Below are 26022 nucleotides of genomic sequence, written 5' to 3'. Positions count from 1 at the left end.
CAACCATCAGTTTTTTCAGTTTTAATAATTTTAGTAGTGGTGACCTTTCTAAGAGTATAGAAATTCATCCTCTCAACAGTCTATGTAACTGCTTGATATAAATATGAACATTTCAAAGTCCATGTAATTCTTTGCATTGAAACTTCCAAATTGCCAAACTTTCCCTTCACATGTTACATGGTCCTTCACATCCCCTTGTGACAGATAAAAGTTAAGTTTTTGGTCATGTGCTTTTGTAAGTTATTGTTGTTCCTATTGTTTATAAGTCATGACAACAGTATGGCTCATCTGGAAAAATGTGGAATTAGTCATCAGAAGACCTGTGTTTCAATGATCACTTAAGTTATTTTGGTTTTCTTTTGTAATGCTATGCTACTGCAGGCAGCTCTGAGGGGGCAATCTTTAAGAAAAAAAAAATATATATACAAATTACAAATAGAAAATTAAATACAGTTATAGAAGAATTCTTTTTGCAAGTGACCAGCCCTGAAACTTAAGGTTCAGTAGCTTTTCATTAATTCCTCCTCTAGATAGTAAGTTTTACTCTACCCAAATCCAGTTCCACTTCCGTGAAAGTAAGTATTCACACTCTGCACACTCCAAATTCAGTCTTTTCTAGTGTGATTCCCACACCTGGAATGAATTCCCATTTTCTTATTATCTTATCTACCCCTCTAAAACCCCCTTATCAGCCATATGGAACTTAAATTACGCCAATTTCTTAAACTTTTACCAGATTCTATACTAGAAATAAATATTTCTCTTCTCTTGTATGGCATAGCATGATTTTTTTCCATTATGTTGCATGCATTTCTGCTTTGTAATTTACTTGTATCTCTATGTTCCGTTTCCCTAGAACAGATATTTTTTTTAAGAATAGGGTCAATGGTTTGTTCTCACTGTGTGGAATAAGGTGGTAGACGCAGAATCTCCTTCTTGAATTGAATGGATAAGCTAAGTATTATTAGTATGCAAATAAGATTAGATGTCTGTTTTTTTCTGATAAATGTCCAATTGGAGGATATTTTTATTTTTAAATCATAATTTAAGAGTCAGTATAGTTCTTTAAAGGGCATTGAATTTGCTACTTCCTAACTTTATCTTGGACAAGTCAACATTTCTAATCTCATTTGTAATTGTAATTTAGGATGGTAAATACTTAACCTTAGTTTGATTAGATAATTAAATGAATATATGTGAACTGTTGGGACATAAGGTCACACAGATGTCCATTTTGGTGATGATGATAATAATGATTATTTCTTTCAGTGCTCTTCTCTCACCCCTCTAGTATAAAAGGCTAAAGGAATTAGGTGTATATTTCATTTTTTCCTCTACTATATATACCTTGAGTGCCAAATGGATGAATTAGTTAAAAACATGTGGACAGATACTGTTACAGGTATATAATTTGGGCCCTCTTCTCTCTCTGAATATCTTTTTTAATTTTTCACTCATCATTTTCCTTTCCCAGTTTCTGTAATGGCTATGCAACTTTCATCACTTTCCTTTTGATTCCTCCTCAATCCTCTCCTCTCTCATCCTCAGCAGATATCAAGGGGCTCATGCTTATAGACAAATGGTATATAATGACACTGACAATTTATGAGTAGATATTTGTGCAGACAACTTGAGCAGGTATTTTTACATATACTATCGCCTCTAATCTTTTTACCAAAACCAATATAGTTGTCTACTGCAGACATGAGAATTTTCCCAGATACTCTGCCTACAAATTATGATAATGCTTCATTGCTGGCTTGTCATTATCACCATCAGTTTAGAGATGAGAAAATTGAGGCTTAAAAAAATTTGGTGCTTTGCCCAGGTGGCAAGTCAGAGCCCTGAGATTTAAATCCAGATTTCTCTTAACACTATTCTGATTCCCAGAGAGCATCAAGTAGGAAGCATTACACTTTCTGCTTCTCCACATCCAAAATCTTTATGTATTACCTTTGGCTTCTGAAAGAGTGGCAGCTCTCCACCTGTCAATATTTTCCACTGATTATTGATCTTTGCCCTTCACTCCATTTCCTCTCATTTCCTCCAAGGTTCTTCTAATCAATTATCTTCATATATGCTTTAAAAAAAATGCTTTGTCCATTGGCTTCTTTCATATGGCCTTAATACATGTTCAATTCTCACTGACCTACATTTCATTATGTGGGGAGACAAAAGTCTTCAAAAATGATTTAAACTGTTTTATAAGGGTATTTCCTTGTCCTTAATCAGTCTTCAGCCCTTGAAAACCTGATTTCTGCTCTTACCATCTACGGATTCTGTCCTAGCTACAGTGCTCATTGACCAGCTAATATGCCCTTATTAGTACTTATTTCATTTGATCTGTCTCAAAATTGACATTGTTGACCTCTCGCTCATTCTTAAAGCTCTCACAGCACTTGATTTCAGTGGCACCCTCTCTCTTTTCTGGTTGTTCCTCTTCTTCTCTTAGACTGTTCCTTACCTTTCTTTGGTGTTTCCCTTCTTCTCCCATCCCTAAATTTTTCTGTTCTCCATGGTTCTCTCCTGACCCTCCCTTTCTATTTCCCTCTAATGTTTGAGTGCACTAAAATAAATACTGTTTGTACAAATGATGCTGCTTCTTTTTAAAAAAAAATGCACACACATATGTAGCTATATATGATTAATAAAATACAAATTCATATCAAAGTATTACTGAGTTGATAGAAGAATTCTCTCATTATGAATTGTCTTAATAGTTAGATTAAATATTAGCAGTAAAACCATTATCTGTGATTCTGATCACTTTTAAACTTTAAACTTTCTCTTCATATTAAAAAAAAAACTAGACACTTTTCATTTAGGCCATGAGGTTATTTAATACCTCATTCCCACCTACGTTTCTAGTTATACTTCTGTGGATGTGTATTAATTCTCTATGCATTATTTCAGTTCTCCCAAACTCTTCATGTGGTTCAGTGCCTTGTCCACACCTTGTTTTCCCTCATTCAAGAATGCTTTTGTTTTTAAAACTCTCATCTCCTTGCATATCCAGTGTACTCTTTAGTACACTTAGGTACAAGTAACAAAGATGAATTAACTAAAGCCAAAACAAAAATGAGGGAAGGGAGCTGGTCATAAGGGCACAGGAATGTCTCATGGAAACCAAGGGCAAGAATAACGTTTTTACTCAGGAAGAGACTAGAACCTGTGTTTTGGTCACTTGTAACAGCAAATTATCATTTTCTGTTAATGGTTTTGTGGATTGAGAAGGCTCAGCTGGATGGTTTCTCTTGGGGTCTCTCATGTGATTGCGGGCATTTGTTGGCTGGTACTACGGTGACTTATAAGCTCAAATAGGCTGGATGCCCAAGATGGTTCCCTCATGTCTAGCATTGATGCTCACTGTGAGCTGAAAGCTCACTTGGGACTATTCACTGAAACACTTCTCCACAGCTTCTCTATGTGGCTTAGGCTTTTCACAGCATGTCAGATGGGTTCCAAGAGGGGGCATCCTAAGAGTGAGTGTTCCAAAAAGGCAGAAGTGGAAGCCACTAGGCCAGTTAAGGGCTTTTCCCATAAATGGCAGAGCATTACTTGTGCTTTGTTTTACTGGTCAAGGCAATCATAAGGCTGACCTAGATTTAAAGAGGTGAAGAAATAAACTCTACCTCTTAGTGGGGGAATGGTAAGAGGAGTATGTGGTACGGACACTGTTGTTGCAGCCATCTTTGGCAGATGCTATCTGCTTCAGCCTATTATTGAAAGCCATCAATATTTTTGTTCCTACTATCTCTTTCTTACTTCTCTCTCTGGTTATGGATCTTTGCTCTTCCTAAACTGACAGTGCAAACTAGAGACTTCATAAGCACAGCCTCATACGTGACACAGTTCCAAGTGCCCACAGAGCTTGACCAGACTTTCTCCTGTCAGTTCCGAGAGAGTCTGATGGACCTAACTGGCCACAGGCATTCTTTATGTTCTAATTTTCCATGATTTGGGGGTGGCCAGAGTTATGTGACAGAGACATGGCTGTTATTGGCCCACCATTTTGAGGGGGTGAGACTTTTCCACCTGAGAAGTTAAGATCATAAACCTCCTAAAGCATCTGATGCCCCCAGCAATGCTTACTAATTATTCATAGTCTACTTTAACATCACCTCTCCTATGACATCTATTAACTCTCCTGTAAGTATTACTCTACTGTGTATACTCCCATTAATTTTTTTCAGACTCCTTAGTATTTCTAGGTGTATGAACAATGCTATGCACTAACATGGATCCCTAACCCCCAAATTCTATGGTTCCTGGAGAATAGGTGCATACCACTATTTCTTATGCAACGTCGTAGTTCAACCACTGAAGATACTATATATAGTAAAATATATATATATATATATGGATTTGCTTGAGTCTTTGCTCTTCTTTATTTTAAACCAGAATTCTAATTACTTAAGTAATTTGTAATTACTTTGCCTTTGTAATTATTAGAATCAATATGCTAAGGAATAATATTAAGGTGTATCTGTACATTTATAACCTTGTATTCTGAAAAACTCCTTCACCACTTAACCCATTTTCTTGGAGTTTCTCATTACTCATTTCAGGGCTGTAGTTCTCTGTGGTAACTGCTAAGCAAACTGATGTTATTTTCTAATAATATGTGCCAGAATTGACTCCAATTGGTGTAAATTAGGTTATATTAATATGCATTATACAAATTGTTTTGCACGGAAATTTTATGGGCCCTGTGGTATAAGTTAATCATTTTCTTCTCTTATTTACGATAATCTGACAATGACTGAATTTTAAATTAGAATAATTAGACCAGTAGCTAATTTTTGCTGGATCTGGTAGAAATAACTGAATGAATTTATTGTTTTTATCCCTGCACACTACCAGATTTGACCCACTCCTGTAACTGGCTCAGAAGTGTATAAGTCAAATACAGACATACTTTTAAATACAACTTGATCAAAAATGTCCTTACTCATTTTAGAAAATATATAAATATTTTATATTTATTTAAAGTTCAAAAAACAGTCTCTGCAGGAAGCTATTAAGTACGTATCAGACAAAAAGCAAGGCCAGTCGAGACATTTAGCTTCCCTTTCCTAGATACATAGCTTCCCTGAAATTTAACTGAAATATGGCATAGAATTTCTGAGTAAAGATCACTATTAAGGAATATTGTCCACATTCAACTTTCTCATTATGCCTTATCGCTGCCATAGTTGGCCTTTTTTAAATAAAGGCTAACATCTTTGGTCAGCTTTGAATGTAAATACAAAGATAAAAGAATATCAATTTCACATATTAGATATAAATAGATACTTCCTACTGAAAATTATATCTGAAACAGCTATTATCACTGATTCAAAAGGATAATTTATTTTTATTAATAAGCCCAATAGGAGATAAATAATTTCATTTTTGATAACTTTTGATAAGTAAAAAAATCAATTTATTGTCATTTTGAAAGAGGCTACATTGTAATAATGTTTTGAGAGAGTTTCAAATTCCATTTTCTTGGAAGGTGAGTTGTTCTTTGCAGTAACTTGCAGAGTATGCTGACTTATAATGCTGTCCTCCCAACAGAAAATCCAATCTGATTTGACAAGTCATGAGATCAGTTTAGAAGAAATGAAGAAACATTACCAGGGAAAGGAAGCTGCCCAAAGGGTACTATCCCAAATTGAAGTGACACAGGTATGTATTATTCCATTAACTAAGGAGCTTGTTTTAGTTGGATATTAAAATATAGTCTATATTAGATAACTTGCTTATTAGCAAATTGGAATTAAGGGCATTAGTTGAAAACTACAAATAATATATAAATGATACAGACTATTTTGAATTCTACCTTTTAAGGATAAAATAGGTTAATAAATTGTCGTTTATTTAGTATCACTTTAAGAACAATTACTGAATTCTTCTCCCAAATGCATGTATTCTTTGTGCTGGACAAATGAAAAAAGGGTTTCTTCAGTTTGTTTTTATTTTTATTCTTGTATATCTTCCAGAATAAAGGAAGATATGTTAACAAGAATATGACTGGTTATTGTTTGGAAGGCAAAATTAAATTGGTGCTTTTTCTTTACAGAAAAAATTGCAAGATGTTTCCATGAAGTTTCGATTATTCCAGAAGCCAGCCAATTTTGAGCAGCGTCTACAGGAAAGTAAGATGATTTTAGATGAAGTGAAGATGCACTTGCCTGCATTGGAAACAAAGAGTGTTGAACAGGAAGTAGTACAGTCACAGTTAAATCATTGTGTGGTACGTATTTCAGATGGCAAATATGCAGCTACCCCTTGACTTTCCTTATTGGAATAAGGAACAATATTTGGTATAAGAACAAAAATTAGCACAGGTGTATTGAGAGACAAGAACTATTACTGAAGTAGTAGCCACTTAATACCTCTTCTGAAAATGTCTTCTTTGAGTCTATAATTTTTCAAGGACTGTGCAGAATATAAAGGAAATTGCCTTTGTTTAATTCTTATGGAACTTTGAAAATATTTTTAAATGGAAATCCTGGAAAGAAATATGTTAGTCTGCAAACAGCAACAACGGCAGTATCCACAGTAATAAAAACAATTCTAGAAATGAGTGCCAAGGAAGCTAAGTGATCCACCACAAGTCACCTTTAATTCTCAAGGCCACATATTAAATGAGAGAATTTAAAGACAAACAGCAAGTGAAAGGCAAAAGCAAAATTCCAATCCAGGCATGCTTACTCCAAACCCTAGTATCTTTCCATTAAATATCAGGGCTGGCTATGCAGTGAAATTCTGCCAGACCACAAAGACAGAATAAAGAGGCACCGACTATTAGCCTGTAGTGTAAATCTTCACTACGGGGATTTAGAGCAGTGTTCTTTGTTCCACTTATTGAAAATTCACCAAGTCAGATGACTCTTCTGATAATGTAAAGCTGAGTTATGAGGGCATCTACTAGAGTAAATATAAGTATTATTATAAATGTATGTGTACTATGGAGTATCAGGGTAGAAATTCACATAAAATAAAAACACTGAGTGCTGTTAACATTAATGGGAAAAAAGTTTATTTAGTACTTTGTGTTTAAGTATTGTTCCTGCTTCTACTCCATAACATAAATGAGAAAGAAACCCTTGGGTACATTTCAATCATATCATTATGAATGGGAAAATATCATTCTTATAAACAAAAATTTTCTTTGTGAAAAATTATGGAGTAATTTTTATTCAGTAACGTAGCTTAATAATACAGGCTGCATTTCAGTGGCATCATTATTATAAATATTCTCACCCCCAAAAGAAATTTTGAATATCATTTTATATATTAGCTGGTATTAGATAAGTAACATTAGGAATACATGGGAGCGTATTTCATCTTACATTTAAAAAAAAATTGAAAGCAAAATGACCCATGTACATTATCATCATGGCTAAGTATATTCACAAAGGGAGAGCTGTTCATTATTTTCTAGGAACAGGTCTCTAATGGTACCTCATAAAACTTGTCTGCTAGTTAATATGAACTGCAAAAAAAAAAAAAAAAAAAAAAAACCCTACCTGCACCCAGGTGTTACTATGCCCTGACTCAGTACAGAGGAAACAGATCAAAGTATTCACTCAATCTGGTTCTGGTTCTGGTTTAAATGTCAGGACCAATTCAAGTCGTTCTTCCATAAGGATATATTTTCTTCACAACTTTTGTAATTTTTCATTACTTAAGATGCTCTCTCACATATACTATAATCATGGCCTTTGCTTTCAAGTAATTTTTTTCTGTTAAAAAAAAGTCTTACAGGGACTTCCCTGGCGGTTCAGTGGTTAAGACTCCATGCTCCCAATGCAGGGGGCACGGGTTCTATCCCTGGTCACGGAACTAAGATCCCATATGCTACATGGTGCGGCCTTAAAAAAAAAAGTCTTACAAACATGAACACAGACAAATATAAAGACTGTTTGCCTTTCTTAATGCTAAATATTTTATCTATTGAATGATACGATGTAAATGGCTATTTAGTACTTTGAGTGAGCTTTCCTCATAAAGGTAAATAATTGACATTTAAAAAAATTTAAATAGTAAGTCATTTGGAAGTATCTCTGATTCCAAAATTCAAGAATTCAGTCCCAGTGTGATAATTAATGATTTAAATGTTTCTGAATACCCAGATATGTTTATAATTCCTAAGATAGAAGTAAATGAATTAAAAAATCATATGGAAAGTTCAGAAAGAACTCACAATTATTAATAAAGGAATAATAACATCAGGCAATCATCAAAGAAGGAATTAAGGTGGAAATATTTATGTATGTAGCCTTAATGAATAGGATAATTGCTTAGCATTTACAAAATGCTTTGTTTTAAACACTGATTTTAAACTGAAAAGAAAAAAACAAACCTAATTTCTTTCCTGACTCCCAAATAACAGCAATTACCTACTAGCAACTTTATTTCTTAGTACCAATAAAATAAATATTTGTTGTTCAGACTCACCACTGAACAACTTAATGCAGCAATGTATAAGTAAACTATTACATATGCATGTATACATATAGACATATACATATGTACATGTACGCATGCATGCATATATACATACATTCAAATGCACATATCTTTCCAAGTAAAATAACTACAAGGGAAAGCTATGACATTTGTTTCATGAGGATTTGTTATGGCAGTATACTACTGTGAACCAATATATGTGTTCTTTATAGTTGTGATGTACATGTGAGTTTTACATAATATTTTATATCACTCTATAGTTAATTAATCACCCCATTAAGAAAATAAATTTGTATAATTAATTAATATTTAAAATTACCTTCCCTCCTTATATATGATTTAATATATATTGAAATTATGGTCTGGAAATTTAGATGTTTTATCCCAACTATAACGTAGCACCATGAGAACAACACTGAACGTGTCTGGCTTGGCCACCACTGATTCTCTAGTGACTCAAATACTGTCTGGTATAAGCAGGCACTCAACAAATACCTGGGGAATGAGTAAATGAATTATTCCAAACTCACAGCTAGAATTATATAATTGTAACATTTAAAAACTTGGGTTGGCCAAAAAGTTTGTTTGGTTTTTACTGTAAGATGGCTCCACTAGCACTTAGTTGTGTTTAACTTCATTCAAAACAATTTTGTTAGATTGTATTGTGACAGCTGTCATATCAGCATGCATCTAAAAAAACCACATCAAAATTGGTGACTTTTTGTGTAGCCATTTTAATATTGAAGATGGGAGAAAAAAAGCAATGTTTTCAGCATATTATGCTTTATTATTTCAAGAAAGGTAAAAATGCAAAAAAAGATTTGTTCAGTGTATGGAGAAGGTGCTGTGGCTGATCAAACATGTCAAAAGTGGTTTGCCAGGCTCCCTGACTTCAGACTATACTACAAAGCTACAGTAATCAAGACAGTATGGTACTGGCACAAAAACAGAAAGATAGATCAATGGAACAGGATAGAAAGCCCAGAGATAAACCCACGCACATATGGTCACCTTATTTTTGATAAAGGAGGCAAGAATATACAGAATATACAGGAGAAAAGACAGCCTCTTCAATAAGTGGTGCTGGGAAAACTGGACAGCTACATGTAAAAGAATGAAATTAGAACACTCCCTAACACCATACACAAAAATAAACTCCAAATGGATTAAAGACCTAAATGCAAGGCCAGACACTATCAAACTCTTAGAGGAAAACATAGGCAGAACACTCTATGACATAAGTCACAGCAAGATCCTTTTTGACCCACCTCCTAGAGAAATGGAAATAAAAACAAAAATAAACAAATGGGACCTAATGAAACGTCAAAGCTTTTGCACAGCAAAGGAAACCATAAACAAGACGAAAACACAACCCTCAGAATGGGAGAAAATATTTGCAAACGAATCAGCAGACAAAGGATTAATCTCCAAAATATACAAGCAGCTCATGCAGCTCAATATAAAAAAAACAAATAACCCAATCCAAAAATAGGCAGAGGACCTAAATAGACATTTCTCCAAAGAAGATATACAGATTGCAAACAAACACATGAAAGAATGCTCAACATCATTAATCATTAGAGAAATGCAAATCAAAACTACAGTGAGATATCATCTCACACCGGTCAGAATGGCCATCATCAAAAAATCTACAAACAATAAATGCTGAAGAGGGTGTGGAGAAAAGGGAACCCTCTTGCACTGTTGGTGGGAATGTAAATTGATACGGCTCTATGGAGAACAGTATGGAGGTTCCTTAAAAATAGAACTACCATATGACCCAGCAATCCCACTACTGGGCATATACCCTGAGCAAACCATAATTCAAAAAGAGTCATGTACCACCATGTTCATTTCAGCTCTATTTACAATAGCCGGGACATGGAAGCAACCTAAGTGTCCATCAACAGATGAATGGATAAAGAAGATGTGGCACATATATACAATGGAATATTACTCAGCCATAAAAAGAAACAAAATTGAGTTATTTGTAGTGAGGTGGATAGACCTAGAGTGTGTCCTACAGAGTGAAGTAAGTCAGAAAGAGAAAAACAAATATCATTTGCTAGCACATATATATGGAATCTAAAAAACAAAACAATTGGTCATGAAGAACCTAGGGGCAAGACAGGAATAAAGACGCAGACCTACTAGAGAATGGACTTGATGATACGGGGAGGGGGAAGGGTAAGCTGTGACAAAGTGAGAGAGCGGCATGGACATATATACTACCAACCGTGAAATAAATAGCTAGTGGGAAGCAGCTGCATAGCACAGGGAGATCAGCTCCGTGCTTTGTGACCACCTAGAGGGGTGGGATAGGGAGGGTGGGAGGGAGGGAGATGCAAGAGGGAAGAGATATGGGGATATATGTATATGTATAGCTGATTCACTTTGTTATAAAGTAGAAACTAACACACCATTGTAAAGCAATTATACTCCAATAAAGATGTTAAAAAAAAAAAACTGGTTTGCGGAGTTTCATGCTGGAGATTTCTCACTGGATGATGCTCCAGGGTTGGGTAGACCAGTTGATGTTGATAGTGATCGAGACAGTTTTTGACAACTATCAATGTTATACCATGCAGCAGGTAGCCAACATACTCACAATATCCAAATCAAGCGTTGAACATCATTTGCACCAGCTTGATTATGTGAATTGCTTTGGTGTTTGGGTTCCACATAAATTAAGTGGAAAAAAACTTCTTGACTGTATTTCTGCCTGCGCTTCTCTACTTAAATGTAACGAAAACGTTCTGTTTTCAAAACAAATTGTGATGGGCGATGGAAAGTGGATACTGTACGACAGTGTGGAACGGAAGAGATCGTGGGCCAAGCGAAATGAACCACCACCAACCACGCCAAAGGCTGGTCTTCATCCAAAGAAGGTGATGTTCTGTACATGGTGGGATTGGAAGGGAGTCCTGTATTACGAGCTTTTTCTGGAAAACCAAATGATTAATTCCAACAAGTACTGCTCCCACTTAGACCAACTGAAAGCAGCACTTGACAAAAAGAGTCCAGAATTAGTCAACAGAAAATGCATAATCTTCCATCAGGATAATGCAAGACCGCATGTTTCTTTGATGACCAGGCACAAATTGTTACAGCTTGGCTGGGAAGTTCTGATTCATCTGCTGTATTCACCAGACATTGCACCTTCAGATTTCCATTTATTTCAGTCTTTACAAAATTCTCTTAATAGAAAACATTTCAGTTCCCTGGAAGACCGTAAAAGCCACCTGGAACAGTTCTTTGCTCAAAAAGATAAGACATTTTGGGAAGATGTAATTATGAAGCTACCTGAAAAATGGCAGAAGGTAGTGGAACAAAACAATGAATGTGTTGTTCAATAAAGTTCTTGGTGAAAATGAAAAATGTATCTTTCATTTTTACTTTAAAAACTGAAGGAACCTTTTGACCAACCCAATAGAAATCATATAACTTTTAGAAATGATCTTTATAAACTCGGAATGAAGAATTAAATACATGTGTTATGTACCCTTACTTTGGTAAGTATAACTACACAATATGCATGTCTGTATGTGTACATATAATTACAAATAGAAGCATTAAATCAACAGAAAATGCAAAAGCTAGGTATTGACCACAGCTGCAAAATGCTACTCCATTAAAACTGTAACCATAGAATAGCATTTCAGGTGATCTCTACTCCTGTTTCTTTTTATTAATAATAGTATGAACTAGACACTATTGCTTATTATTCTGTTTTGTTTTATGTTTTAACTTAGAACTTGTATAAAAGTCTGAGTGAAGTGAAGTCTGAAGTGGAAATGGTGATCAAAACTGGACGTCAGATTGTACAGAAGAAGCAGACGGAAAACCCTAAAGAGCTTGATGAAAGAATAACGGCTTTGAAATTGCATTATAATGAGCTGGGAGCAAAGGTGTGTGCATGCTGAAACCATAAGCACTGGCTACTTCCCACTTTCCTTATATATTGTAAAGTAAGAGTCAGTAATTATGCATAATTAATGTCTTAGGAAGGCTAAATCATTTACTCCCTACAGATAGATAGATACATGGATACATACATAGACAGAGAGAGAGATAAATTCCAATTTGCAGTTCTTAAGAAACAGTAATTAATCAGCGAGGGTCTTCTTTTCAGTCTACATTAAAAAATATGTACAGCTCAGAGAGATTTTTATTGGTCCGTCAGATAATTCTAAAAGGGTTTATTTGTTCTAAACTTGCTCCTTCTTTTCATTGTCTATATTTACTTGTGATGACTCAAAGGCTGGTAATTTTATAAACTAATATACCGACTTATATTTAGGTACAGTGGAGTTGATACATTCTACATAGAAAGAGCTTTACTGAGACCAGTGGGGAGAAGAGAGTCCGTTTTTACGGCTCAGGTTCCCAACTTTATTGAATATAACAACATCAATGAGAAAATTTTCACTTCATCTTAGACACAAATGTAAATGCTTGCCCATATTTGAGAAGTAGCCATGCAGAGTCAGAATTCTAACATTGCACCCTGAAAGTAGATTGAAGGTTATGTCTTGAAGCTACAAATTGCAAATTACTTATCACTGAGAGAAAGTGAGTTTTAGATTCAAATGAAAATCTGAAAATCACCATTCATATTAGTTGATAGTCTTTACTTTTATATTTTAAAAACCTTCTAATTTAAAGTTTTGAAAGAGAATTAGCTGTTTCAAATATAAATTATTGTCTGGGCCTGTTCTTTGCCTTGAAGAATTTGCACAAAATCTTTGCCTTTGCAAGAGTAAATTTAACATAATGTAGAATAAATCACTTTGAGTTTAAAACAATAAAAATGACATTAGAGGACTCTTAGTGTCCTGAGTTGATTATTATTAAGGAGTGAATGATTCTTACAATGATGTGAAGACCTCTTTATCCCTGAGAATGTATATTTGGAAGTGTATGTTTATTTAACCATTTGGCACTGAGTAATATCGTTAAAGCAAAATGAACAATTACTAAGAAATCATAATTAGCTTTAAAAGCATGACAGAACACAGCAAAAATGTGGGGCAGGCATTTATTTTTGAAATAAAGATTTAGAAACATAAGCAATAAAGGGAATATGTACAAATATATTATAAAATGGCAGAAGTCATGTATTCCTTTTCTGAGAAAAAATTGTTCATATTTAAGTCTTCCAAGCATCTTCAACAATAGTGGTTTTGTTTTATGGAAACAGAGGATATCTTAATGTATTATTCTTTTTATATAAATATACAAACCCTTCTATTTTAATGGTCTTCAGAATTTAAATCATTTTACTTGCCTCAGTTCAATATATATTACTTTTTTGGATTAGTCAGCTTAGGCTGCCATAACAAAATACCATAGACTAGGTGGCTTAAACAAGAACATTTTGTTTCTCACAGTGCCGGAGGCTGGTAAGTTCAAGATCAAGGTGTCAGTCTAGTAAGGACCCTCTTCCTGGCTTGCAGACGGCCACTTTCTCACTGTGTTCTCACATGGTGGAGAAGGAGGGGGAGTGGGAGGGGTGGGGGAAGGAAGGGGAGAAGAGGATAAGAGAGATGGAGGGAGAAGGAGGGATATCTTTTTCTTCCTCTTCTAGTAGGGCCACAATCCTATCTGATTAGGGTCCCACCCTGTGACCTCATTTAACCTTAATTACTTTCCAAACACTCTATATTCAGGTACAGTCACATGGGAGCTTGGGCTTCAATTTATTAATTATGGGGGCATTTCAGTTCAGAGCTTGACAGTTTTCTTAACACAATTTTATTAGTTTGGTTAATATCACCAACTTAGCTTAATTGTTCAATGAATAAAAATAGAGTTTCTTATATCTAAATCTATTTAATTTTATTGAGTGATATTACACCTAGCACCCGAGATATAATAATACTTACAGTTCCTGTATGCTTATTATATTACAATATACATAAATAGCAATATTCATTTTAGCCTCAAATGCTCATACTCAAAGCCTCAATACTCATGTCAGCCTCACTTACATTTTTAAGCGTTCATGAAATAATGATTTCTACTGTGGGTGGCACTATTTTAAATGTATCCTTTCTCCACCAAAAAAAAAAAAAGTGTAAAACTCAATTTTCCTTAAGATGACAGTGTCTCCTGTTTTATTAAAACCTATTTATCTGGATATAAACAAAATAGAATAAATAAAAATCAATAATGCATTAACTCTGGGAAGATAGAATTTCTTTGAAATATTGAATCTAGAATTCTTTTTCTACCAATAATGCATAGAAAAAATAACTATGCATAGGAACACACCATAAGGTGTATATTTTTTCTCCCACATACAAGTAAAATCCTTGCACTCAAAATGCAGATGCTTTCACTTCCCTGAAGGGAAGAATAGAAGGGAAAATCTGTAAATTAAAAACAAAAATTGAATTTGCAGCCTCAGCAACTAAACAATTTTTTTTTTTTAATGTATGCACACCTCTGTTAAAGAAACAAATTTTGTTGAGTATTTGGAATTTTTCTCAAAGTTTCAGGGTATTTATCTTCATTGAAGATAAAATTCTTTAAAGATATCTTTGCCATTTTTTTCATGCTTATGGCTGAATTGTTATTTTGTTTGTAGAATATATAAGTGTGTGTATATATATATACACACGCACACATATAAGTGTGTGTGTGTGTGTACATATATATATATACACGTGTGTGTGTGTGTGTGTGTGTGTGTGTGTGTGTGTGTATCAACAAGAGATAAGAGATTCTGGGCTTTTTATTCAACCAGCCAACTCACAAGATGTAGGCACATCAGGAAAAGTGGTGGAGAAACACAAATGTGTTCATTTTCTGTGTGAGAACATGGAACAATTTGACTTTGAGGGTCTTAGTTTTAAACACTGAGAACTGGAACACAGGATCAAGTCATGATTTCTCTATTAATGAGAGTGAAAATTGTGTTATGGTATCAAATTTTGTTGCCCCCTTTGGGTAATAAATGTATATTTAAGGAGGAAGTGACCTATTCTTTGTGTTTTTGTGCAAAAGTGAGACACTTTAAAGATGCAATGACAATAAAATTGGCTATTCTAAGTATTTTATAAATATTTTTGCCTTTGGAGAGAAATAGTATTCTTTCCCCATTTTGATTCCTTACCAGTAAGGGCAAGCCTCATTTGTAAATGTTCTTGCCTATCTCTTTGACAGATGACTGAAGGGTTTCTAAAAGAAACGTGTCATATCTTCAGTTTGATTTATATCATTCTATTTATTTAAAAAAATTTGTCCATAATTTATTTTTTATTTATATTAGAGAAAATAATAGCTTTTCTTTCTACCTGATGCAGGACACTATCTTTTGGAGAAACGATCTCATCTTCCCTAGACTGTGCTTATTCACTATTAATATTCAGAATATATAATTTTTCTAAAATATTATTTTTAAAAAGTAAGAAAAAGGTTATTTTAAAATGACAAAAATATGAAATTTCCAATTAAGTAGCTAAAATTAAACTTGAATTGAAAAAGTAAACCAAACTACATTTTATTATCATTCTTTTCAGGTAACAGAAAGAAAGCAACAGTTGGAGAAATGTTTGAAGTTGTCCCGTAAGATGCGAAAGGAAATGAATGTCTTGACAGAATGGCTGGCAGCTACAGATATGGAATTGACAAAGAGATCAGCAGTTGAAGGAATGCCTAGTAATTTGGATTCTGAAGTTGCCTGGGGAAAGGTAAAACCTATATCACTGAAGGTTATTTTTAGCATACATGAAACATACAGCAATATGATTTTTCAAGGAACTGTTAGTGTGCAACAATAATAGATTCATAAATATTATTGTGCTTCATTCTTCCGTTCCTCAAAAATTCATCAGTAGTTTAACTGTATATTTCAGGAATACAATAAAGCTAGTGGGAAGCTTTAGCAAGTGTCTCTCCAAAGCTTGTTTAGAATTAGGTAGGTTATGAATAAAAATATATTCATAAAAATATATACATCCTTAAAATATATACATCAATCCTTAAAAATATATACATCATTAGTCAGAAAGTCAGTCCAAAGATGAGATTCTATGTTCCCTAGCTTGCCTAAGAGACTATTCAGGTGGACCCCACAGCCACGAGGAAGGCAAAGATGCAGAGACTGCAGACAGTTGGGCAGGACAAACTCACAAGATCAGCAGATTGTTGATGTTGCAGTCATAGAAAAAATCTCATGGGGTCTGTATGACCACTATCGTTTCCATCACCAAACGGCACGGGATTTCCTTTAATCCTCAGCTGGTAGATTCTTGCTGTTTCTCTGACAGCCATTCAGACATCATTGTTCTCTACAGTTCAAGGTCAAGGCACTAATAGCTTAATATTTTTTTTCAGTTGATATATTACTGCATTACTTAAAAGTGTGTTGATATAAAGTAAATAGTTGATATTAATAATGTGTTTTCACCTTAAACTTTGCCAAGCCTTTGGGCACTTAGAGAAAAATAAATCATAGCACACTCTGCCCCCTCATTTTTTTAAATTAACAAACATGTGCCTGCGTTAACTAGATGTTTAAGAGATCTGTGCTTTATTTTGAATTCAAGAAGCCTATCTAGATTATCCAAATTTGGGAAATTTTAATTGCATTATGTAAAAACTTAGTCATACAATGAGATCAAAACTGAAAACTGATTTTCTTTATGTAGATTCAGATGACAAGTAGATGTAAAAATTTGTTACATACAATTTTTGTCACATAAACATTAGGGAATAAATGTATTTTTCTTCCCTTTCAGAATAGATTTGTTGTTAGAGATAAGATATTTACTTGGAGTTATTAGTTCAGGATCGTATATATTGTGAGATTTTTACAGTAGTGAGTGTACAGAGGGTACAGATTAGAAGTTACATTGGCCTTTTATTTCCCCTTATCACCCAAACAAACATCATATTTCTGTGTGATAATTTAGTTGGGATCAATGACAATCATGTATTTAGGTGCAAGCTGGGCTGTTATAAGAAATAAGCCAAAATTCCATTTGCCAGATCTTAATCACATAATCATATCTAGCCTTCAGGGAGGGTGGCAAAAGATGGTCTCTATCTGGCTGGGTAGCCAGTGTGTCCTGCTGAAATGATGAGTAGGTCTTATACTAAAATGAAGAAAAAGAGAATGCATTCTCAGGGACAGACAGCACTTTTGGCCAGAGCAGTATCAACTTTTCCTTTTCCATCCTAAGATAAAGACAGAGAAGTCCTGAATGATCTATCTCTCTATATATATATGACCTACTGATGGCAGTTTCAACCATAAGTACTCATAAATTTAAAAAAAGCCCAGAAAATATGTATGATCTGTTAAAGTATAAAATATGGTAAAACATCCATGGGACGTGTAGAGGATTCATGAAAATGATCCAGGCTTCATTCTGTCACCCTTCCCTTAATGCTAGGGACAATATATTTGGTTGTTCATATCCAGTTTAATGGATATGTTAGTTTACTAGGGCGGCCTAACAAAATACCACAGACTGAGAGGCTTAAACAACAGAAGTTTATTTTCTCACAGTTCTGGAGGCTGGAAGTCCGAGGTCAAGGCTTTGGCGGGGTTGTTTTTTTCTGAGGACTCTCTCCATATCTTGTAAATAGCTGTCTTCAGATGGTCTTCCCTCTGTACATGCATGTCTCCCAATTTCTCTTATAAGGACACCAGTCATTTTGGATTAGGGTCTACCCTAATGACCTTTTTTTTTTTTTTTTTTAACTTAATTACCTCTTTAAATGTCCTGTCTGCAAACAGGGTCACATTCTGAGGTACTGGGGTTAGGACTTCATCATATGAATGTTGAGGGAACACAATTCATCCCATATTAGTAGAGTAGCTTTCTAAATATAATGAGGAATGCTAACATAATGGTGCGCAAAGGAGTAGAGCTATACATGAAGGGAATTTGAACAATTCTGACTACAATTTATAACTGACTGAGGTGAAACTACAGAAGTATGCCACATATGAACTCAAAATTCCAGAGTCTCCATAAGGTCATTGAATATGTCACCTAAGGAGATATGTTTGCTTTAGCCTCACCATAAACTCATTAAAATATAAGGTAAAGAACTTGGCAAGGTTTCTAGATAATCCTTGTCATGTTAGAAAGCTTGAGTGTTCTGGAGACGGCTCAGCTTACTGAGTCTATCTGAAGCATTTTCCATAAAACTCTGGAGCAATACTAATTTGAGATCCAACAGGAAAAAAAGGATAGAAATCTGGCGTTTTTCTTTGTCTGTATGATAATTTATCACTCTTCCTCGATCTTTTGAAACACTAAGCTGCTAATGATATACTTTTAGACCCCTTAGTGGTCAAATGAAAAGGATACACATTTACATCTTAATTACATAATTTTTTAATAAACTCATTTGGAAGGTGCTGAAGCTTTTTCAAAAATTACAGTCATATAGTAAAAACATGCGGCTTACAGATATAAAGCAGTCACATTTATGATAATGATTCTACTTTCTTAAAATGAAAAAAAAGTTAAACTTTCATACATGAAACCCCATGACTCCTTAGTACATTCTCATTTCAAATGCTTTCTTGGTAGATGGAGAACTTGACTCAGACTGTTAGTCTCACCTGCCATTTCAAAAGATAAATGTCAGACTTCTTTTCAAAACAAATTCATTTATTTATTTTTGGTTTCTTTTTATTGAAGTATAATTGGCATATAGCATTGTATTAGTTTAAGGTGTACAGCATAAACGTTCGACATTTGCATACACTGTGAAATGATCACCACGGCAAGTCTCATTACCATCTGTCACTATGCAAAGTTACAAATCTTTTTCTTCTTGTGATGAGAACTTTTAAGATTTACTTTTTTCACAACTTGAAAATTTGTAATATAATTTTGTCAGCTATAGTCACCATCCTGTACATTACATCCTCATGACTTACTTTATAACTGCAAGTTTGTACCTCTTTTTTTTTCATTTCCCACGTTCTTTTTATTTTTTCTATAATGTAGTCAGTAGCACAAGCTTAATCACTTATTCGAAAATCAAGTGATGTTCTTTCCACCTCATGCATCATCAACAGCAATAAAAATCCTGAGATTGGGACGTTTCAGGCAGCATTTTGATACCGCACTAGGTGGAAAAAAATCCAACTTTTTTTTTTCTTTTGCATTTTAGTAGTCATTGGCGTTTTATTTTTTCTTTCAGTTTTTCTGAGATATAATTTACATACAGCACTGTATAAGTTTAAGGTGTACGCCATAAAGATTTGATTTATGTACATCATGAGATGATGACCACAATATGTTTAGTTAATATCTATCATCTCATATACAAACAAAAGAAAAGAAAAAAATTTTTTCCTTGTGATGAGAAAACTTAGCATTGACTCTCTTAAGGACTTTCATATATAATATACAGCAGTGTTAATTAATCATGTTGTACGCTATATCCCTGAGTACTTGTTTATGTTAAAACTGAAAGTTTATATCTTTTGACCACTTTCATCCAATTTCCCCTCCCCCAACCCCCTACTCTGATAACCATAAATCTGATCTCTTTTTCTATGAGTTTGTTTGTTTTTAAAGTATAATTGGCCTACAAAACTATGTTACTTCCTGGTACACAATATATTGATTTTATATTTCTATATATTACAAAATGATCACCATGATGTCTAGTTACCATCTGTCACCATACAAAGATTATTATTATTTACTGTATTCCCCACACTATGTATTTCATACCCATAACTCATGTATTTTATAACTGTAAGTTTGCATCTCTTAATTCCCTTCCCCTATCTTGCCCCCATCCTCTGGCAACTGCATGTTTGTTCTCTGTATCTATGACTCTGTTTCTATTTTGTTATTTATTTTGTTTTTTTAGATTCCACATATAAGTGAAATCATATGGTATTTGTCTTTGTCTGTACCTCTTGAGTGCCTCCTTCACCCATTTCTCCCACACCCCAACACCCCTCCCCTCTAGCAACTACCAATCTGTTCTCTGTAAGTTTTGTTTTTTTGGGTTCCCCATATAAGTGAAATCATATGGTATTTGTCTTTCTCTGTCTGACTTACTTCATTTAACATAATACCATCAAGGTCCATCCATGTTGTAGCAAATTTCAAGATTTCATTCCTTTTTATGGCTGAGTTGTATTCCAGTGTGTGTTTGTGTGTGTGTGTCTGTACAACACATCTTCTTTATCCATTAATACATCAGTGGACACTTAGGTTGTTTTCATATCTTGGCTATTGTAAATAGTACTGCAATGGACATACAGGTGCATGTATCTTTTAGAATTATTGTTTTCATTTTCTTTTGATAAATACCCAGAAGTAGAATTGCTGGATCATATGATAGTTTAATTTTTTTTTGAGGAACATCCATACTGGTTTCTGTAGAGACTGCACCAGTTTACATTCCCACCAACAGTGCACTAGGGTTGCCTTTTCTTTACATCCTTGCCAACACTTGTTATTTCTTGTCCTTTTGATAATAGCCATTATGACAGCTGTGAAGGGGTATCTCATTGTGGTGATTAACATTTCCCTGATGATTAGTGATATTGAGCATCTCCCCATGTGCCTGTTGACTATCTGTATGTCTCCTTTGGAAAAAAAGTATCTATGTAGATCCTCTGCTCATTTTTTAATCAGATTGTTTGTTTTTTTTCTTACTGAATTGTATGAGCTCTTTATATATTTTGGATATTAACCCCTTATAGATATGTGATTTGCAAATGTCTTCTCCCATTCAGTAGATTGCCATTTCATTTTGATAATGGCTTCCTTCACTGTACAGAAGCTTTTTAGTTTCATGTAGTCCCATTTGCTTATGTTTGCTTTTGTTGCAATTGCCTTTGGAATCAGATTCAAAAAATATTGCTAAGACTGATGTCCAGAAGCTTTACAGAGTTTTATGGTTTATGGTCTTACATTCAACTCTTTAATCCATTTTGAGTTAATTTTTGTATATGGTGAAAGATAGTAGTCCAGGTTTATTCTTCTGAATGTAGTTGTCCAGTTTCCCCAACACCATTAATTGAAGAGACTGTCATTTCCCCCATATTCATGGCTCCTTTGTCATAGATTAATTGGCCATATATACATGGGTTCATTTCTGGGCTATGTTCCACTGATCTGTGTGTCTGTTTGTATGCCAAACCCACACTCTTTAAACTATTATAGCTTTGATGTATAATTTGAAATCAGGGAGCATGATGCCTCCACCTATATTCTTCTTCTTTCAAAGACTGCTTTGTCTATTCAGGATCTTTTGTGATTCTATACATATTTGAGGATGGTTTGTTGTATTTCTGGGAAAAATGTCATTGGAATTTTGATAGTGATTGCATTGAAATTGTAGTTTGCTTTGGGTAATATGGACATTTGAGCAACATTAATTCTTCCAATCCATGAGCATGGCATATCTTTCCATTTATTTGTGTTTTTTTTTCACTTTTTTCATCAGTGTCTTATAGTTTTAAGTGTATAAGTTCTTTAACTCCTTAGTTAAATTTACTCCTAGGCATTCTATTCTTCTTTACGAAATTGTAGAATGGGTTTACAATGAAATTGTAAATGGGTTTATTTTTTTAATTTCTCTTTCTGATACTTTTAGTGTATCAAAATGCAACAGATTTTTGTGTATTGATTTTGTACTCTGCTAAGTTACTGAATTTATAAGTTTTAAAAGTTTTTTGGTAGAGTGTTTAGGGTTTTCTATATGTAAAGTTATGTTGTTCACAAATAGTGACAGTTTTACTTCTTTCTTTCCCATGTGGGTGCCTGTTATTTCTTTTTCCTGCTTAATTGCTCAGGCTAGTAGTTCTAATACTATGTTGAATAAAAGTGGGGGGAGTGGACAACCTTGTCTTGTTCTTGATCTTAGAGGAGAATCTTTCCGTTTTCTTCATTATGATGTTAACTGTAGGTTTGTGAAAAATGGCCTTTATTATGTTGAGGTACATTCCCTCTATATCCAGTTTGTTGAGAATTTTTATTATGGATTGGTATTGATTTTTGTCATATGCTTTTCCTGCATCTACTGAGATGATCATATGATTTTTATTCTTCATCTTGTTAACATGGTGTATCATGTTGATTGATTTGCAGAGGTTGAAGCTTCCTTTCATCCCTGGAATAAATCCCACTTCATCAAGATGTATAATCCTTTTAATGTATTGTTGAATTCATTTGCTAATGCTTAGTTGAAGATTTTTGCATCTATGTTAATCAGAGATCTTGGCCTGTAATTTTCTCTTTTTGTGGTGTGCTTCTCTGGTTTTGGTATCAGGGTGATGCTAGCCTCATAACATGAGCTTGGGAGCACTTGCTCCTCTACAGTTTCTTAGAAGAGTTTGAGAAGGACAGGTATTAAATATTATTTGAATATTTGATAGACTTCATCACTGAAGTTGTCTGGTCCTGGACTTTTGTTTGTTGGGTGTTCTTTGGTTATTGATTCAGTCTCCTTACTAGTAATTGGTTTATTCATATTTTTTATTTCTTCATGATTCAGTCTTTGAAGATAGTATATTTCTAGGAATGTATCCATTTCTTGTAGGTTGTCCAGTTTGTTGGCATATAATTGTTCATAGTAGTCTCTTATGGTCCTTCATATTTGTTTGGTGTCAGTTGTAATTTCTCCTCTTTCATTTCTGGTCTTATTTATTTGAACCCTCTCTCTTTTTTTCTTAGTGAGTCTACCTAAAGGATTGTCCATTTTGCTTATCTTTCCCAAGGACTTGTTCTTAGTTTCATTGATATTTTATGTTGTCTTTTTGGTCTCTATTTCATTTATTTCTGCTCTGACCATTATTATTTCCTTCTTTCTAATAACTTTGGGCTTTGTTCTTGTTTTTCTCTTTCCTTTAGGTGTAAAGTTAGACTGTTTATTTGAGATTTTCCTTATTTCTTGAGGTAGGCCTATGTTTCTATGAACTTTGAACGTCCCTCTTAAAACTGCTTTCTCCATCCCATAGATTTGATATATATCCTTTTGCATTTGTCTCAAGGTATTTCTTTAAATTTCTTCTTTGATTTCCTCATTGACCCATTGGTTGTTCAGTAGTAGGTTGTTTAATCTCCACATATTTTTACTGATTCTTTCTTCTGCTTTTTCTAGTCTTCTGTTGAACTCCTCTAGTGTATTTTTAAGTTCAGTTATTATAATCTTCAGCTCTTTAGTTTCTGTTTGGTACTTATATTTTCTATCTCTGTTGAAGTTCTCCCTGTATTCATCCATTCTTCTGAGTCCAGTGAGCATTTTTTGACCATTACTTTGAAATATTTATCAGGTAAATTCCTTATCTCCATTTCATTGAGATATTTTTTCCTGTGTTTTTTTTTTTACTTCTCCTTTCATTTGGAACCTATTCCCCTATCTCCACATTTTGCTTGACTCTGTGTTTGTTTCTGTGTGTTAGGTGAAACAGCTACTTCTCCCGGTCTTGCAGGAGTGGCAAGAAAAAAATTAAAATAACAGGAATAAAACATTTTAGAATAATAATAACAGAAATAAGATAAAAAGTTTATAATGGGAATTGCAAAGTTAAACCGTTAATACTAATTTGAAATTCCTAAAGCCCAGTAGCTGTTTCATTCTAATTTTTAAAATTTTTGGCTGCATTGGGTCTTCATTGCTATGTGCAGGCTTTCTCTAGTTGCAACAAGCGAGGGCTACTCTTCATTGCGGTGTGTGGGATTCTCATTGCAGTGGCTTCTCTTGTTGTGGAGCACGGGCTGTAGGTGCACAGGCTTCAGTAGTTGTGGCACATGGGCTCAGTAGTTGTGGCTCATGGGCTCAGTAGTTGTGGCTCACAGGCTCAGTAGTTGTGGCTCATGGGCTCTAGAGCACAGGCTCAGTAGTTGTGGTGCACAGGCTTCGTTGCTCCACGGCATGTGGGATCTTCCCAGGCCAGGGCTCGAACCCGTGTCCCCTGCATTGGCAGGCAGATTCTTAACCACTGGGCCACCAGGGAAGTCCCTCATTCTATTTTTAAATTCAACAATCTGCCTCCATCAGAGTAGTGATAAAGAGGGAAAATTAATATTAAGATTTTGATAGAGTGGATCACTTCTAGCTGCATGGTCTGGACAACAGAGATGCCATAAGAAAACCACATCTGTGATGTTTGTCACTCCATGAATGATCACATATATTCCCTCTTTGTACTGTACAAATCTCTGATAATGGATTTTGCCAGGTTGAGGTCAGAAACACTGATGGCTCTAGTGTAGAGACAGAGACAACAGAAGGGGAGGGTAAGGCAAACTAGGGGAGGTTACCAGCACCTGGGGAGTTGGAGTACCAGCACTGTACAAGATCCCTGAGCTGTCATGATAACCCCTACTCTCTTAGACTACTACATGGGCATTAACAGTTTCACTTGCCAAAAGGACAGGGAAAGTATCTGTTTTGTTCACTGGTTTTTCCCATGTGCATAAAATAGTATCTGATATGTAGTACATGCTCAATAAAAATCTCTTCGATATAATAAATTGTAATTTAAGAGATAAAAATTAAAAGAATGCCAAAGCGTTTCTTGAGAGAAGAGAAAAATGCTGATTTGCTTTCAAAGTTTGGTAATTTTTAGAACAAATGGAAACAATCATCTGACCAAATGCTCCCATTTTATAGATGAGAAAATAGAAGTCCTGGTATATAGCAAATCTGCAACTAGAATCCAACACTATCTCTGATTTTAAGGTATCTAAAGTGACAAAAAGCTATTCATCATCCGCAATGAGAATAAAATACAGCATGGCTAAATTTGAAGTGCACAATATATAAGTCCACATAAAAATAATAAAATGAAAATTCTGTGTGCATTTATCACCTATTTTAGTCTGTAATCTATGGCCACTGGTGTGATATTAGATTTTAGATATTATTTGTTAATGTCTTAAAATCATGGCCCAGTGGTTAGAACTCTGTGCTTTCACTGCGAAGGGAACGGGTTCAATTCCTAGTCAAGGAACTAAGATCCTGCAAGCCACGCAGCATGGCCAAAAAAAAAAAAAAAAAAAGAATCACTTTGGTTAGTTGGATATAAGTAAATCAATTCTGAATATCCCATTACTGGTCCCAGTTGTTTAGCGTATGAATTGAGCACAGAAATATAACCATTGGAAAATAAATATTTCTGTAATTAAATAGAAGTTTATATCTCATATGATCATTATGTCTGGAAAATATAAGCTTCAGCAAAGTTTAATCTACATGATTTTCTGATTTAACCGCTAACAGATTTCTTTCATTCCTAATTTAATTTCAGTAGCCAAAAATTCAAAGCCAGTTAAATAATTCAGCTATATTAAAGCCCTTTAATATTCACAGTGTTATCTAAAAATTAAAATGGTTAAATATCATTCCCTAGAAAAATAATTTTTGTCCTTTAATAGTTTAAAGGTTTAATAGTTTAATCCATCAACTTTTTGGATAATTCATATTTACCATTTTACATAAATTGACCATTAATTTTTATTAACAGTAGTCGTGGGATACCAAGAATTACGTGTTAGAATCTCTCTCTCTCTCTCACACACACACACACACACACACACACACACACACACACACACACAC

At 34.4% G+C, this 26022-nt stretch overlaps 1 protein-coding gene across 3 annotated transcripts in view; it reads left to right on the top strand.

The window, feature by feature from the left end:
* DMD (dystrophin) overlaps positions 1–26022 on the top strand; it is a 2234319-nt gene that overhangs the window by 921936 nt on the left and 1286361 nt on the right. For all 3 annotated transcript variants that reach the window (XM_027096086.1, XM_027096084.1, XM_027096085.1), the window contains exons 31-34: positions 5560–5670; positions 6065–6238; positions 12213–12368; positions 15984–16154. In XM_027096086.1, coding sequence (XP_026951887.1) covers positions 5560–5670; positions 6065–6238; positions 12213–12368; positions 15984–16154 — 612 coding nt within the window. The remainder of the gene's footprint in view (positions 1–5559; positions 5671–6064; positions 6239–12212; positions 12369–15983; positions 16155–26022) is intronic.

This window comes from Aethalodelphis obliquidens, unplaced genomic scaffold (assembly GCF_003676395.1).
Source record: "Aethalodelphis obliquidens isolate GAN/ISIS:26980383/991018 unplaced genomic scaffold, ASM367639v1 scaffold98, whole genome shotgun sequence".
NCBI lineage: Eukaryota > Metazoa > Chordata > Mammalia > Artiodactyla > Delphinidae > Aethalodelphis > Aethalodelphis obliquidens.
This window is presented reverse-complemented; position numbering and strand designations above follow the sequence as displayed.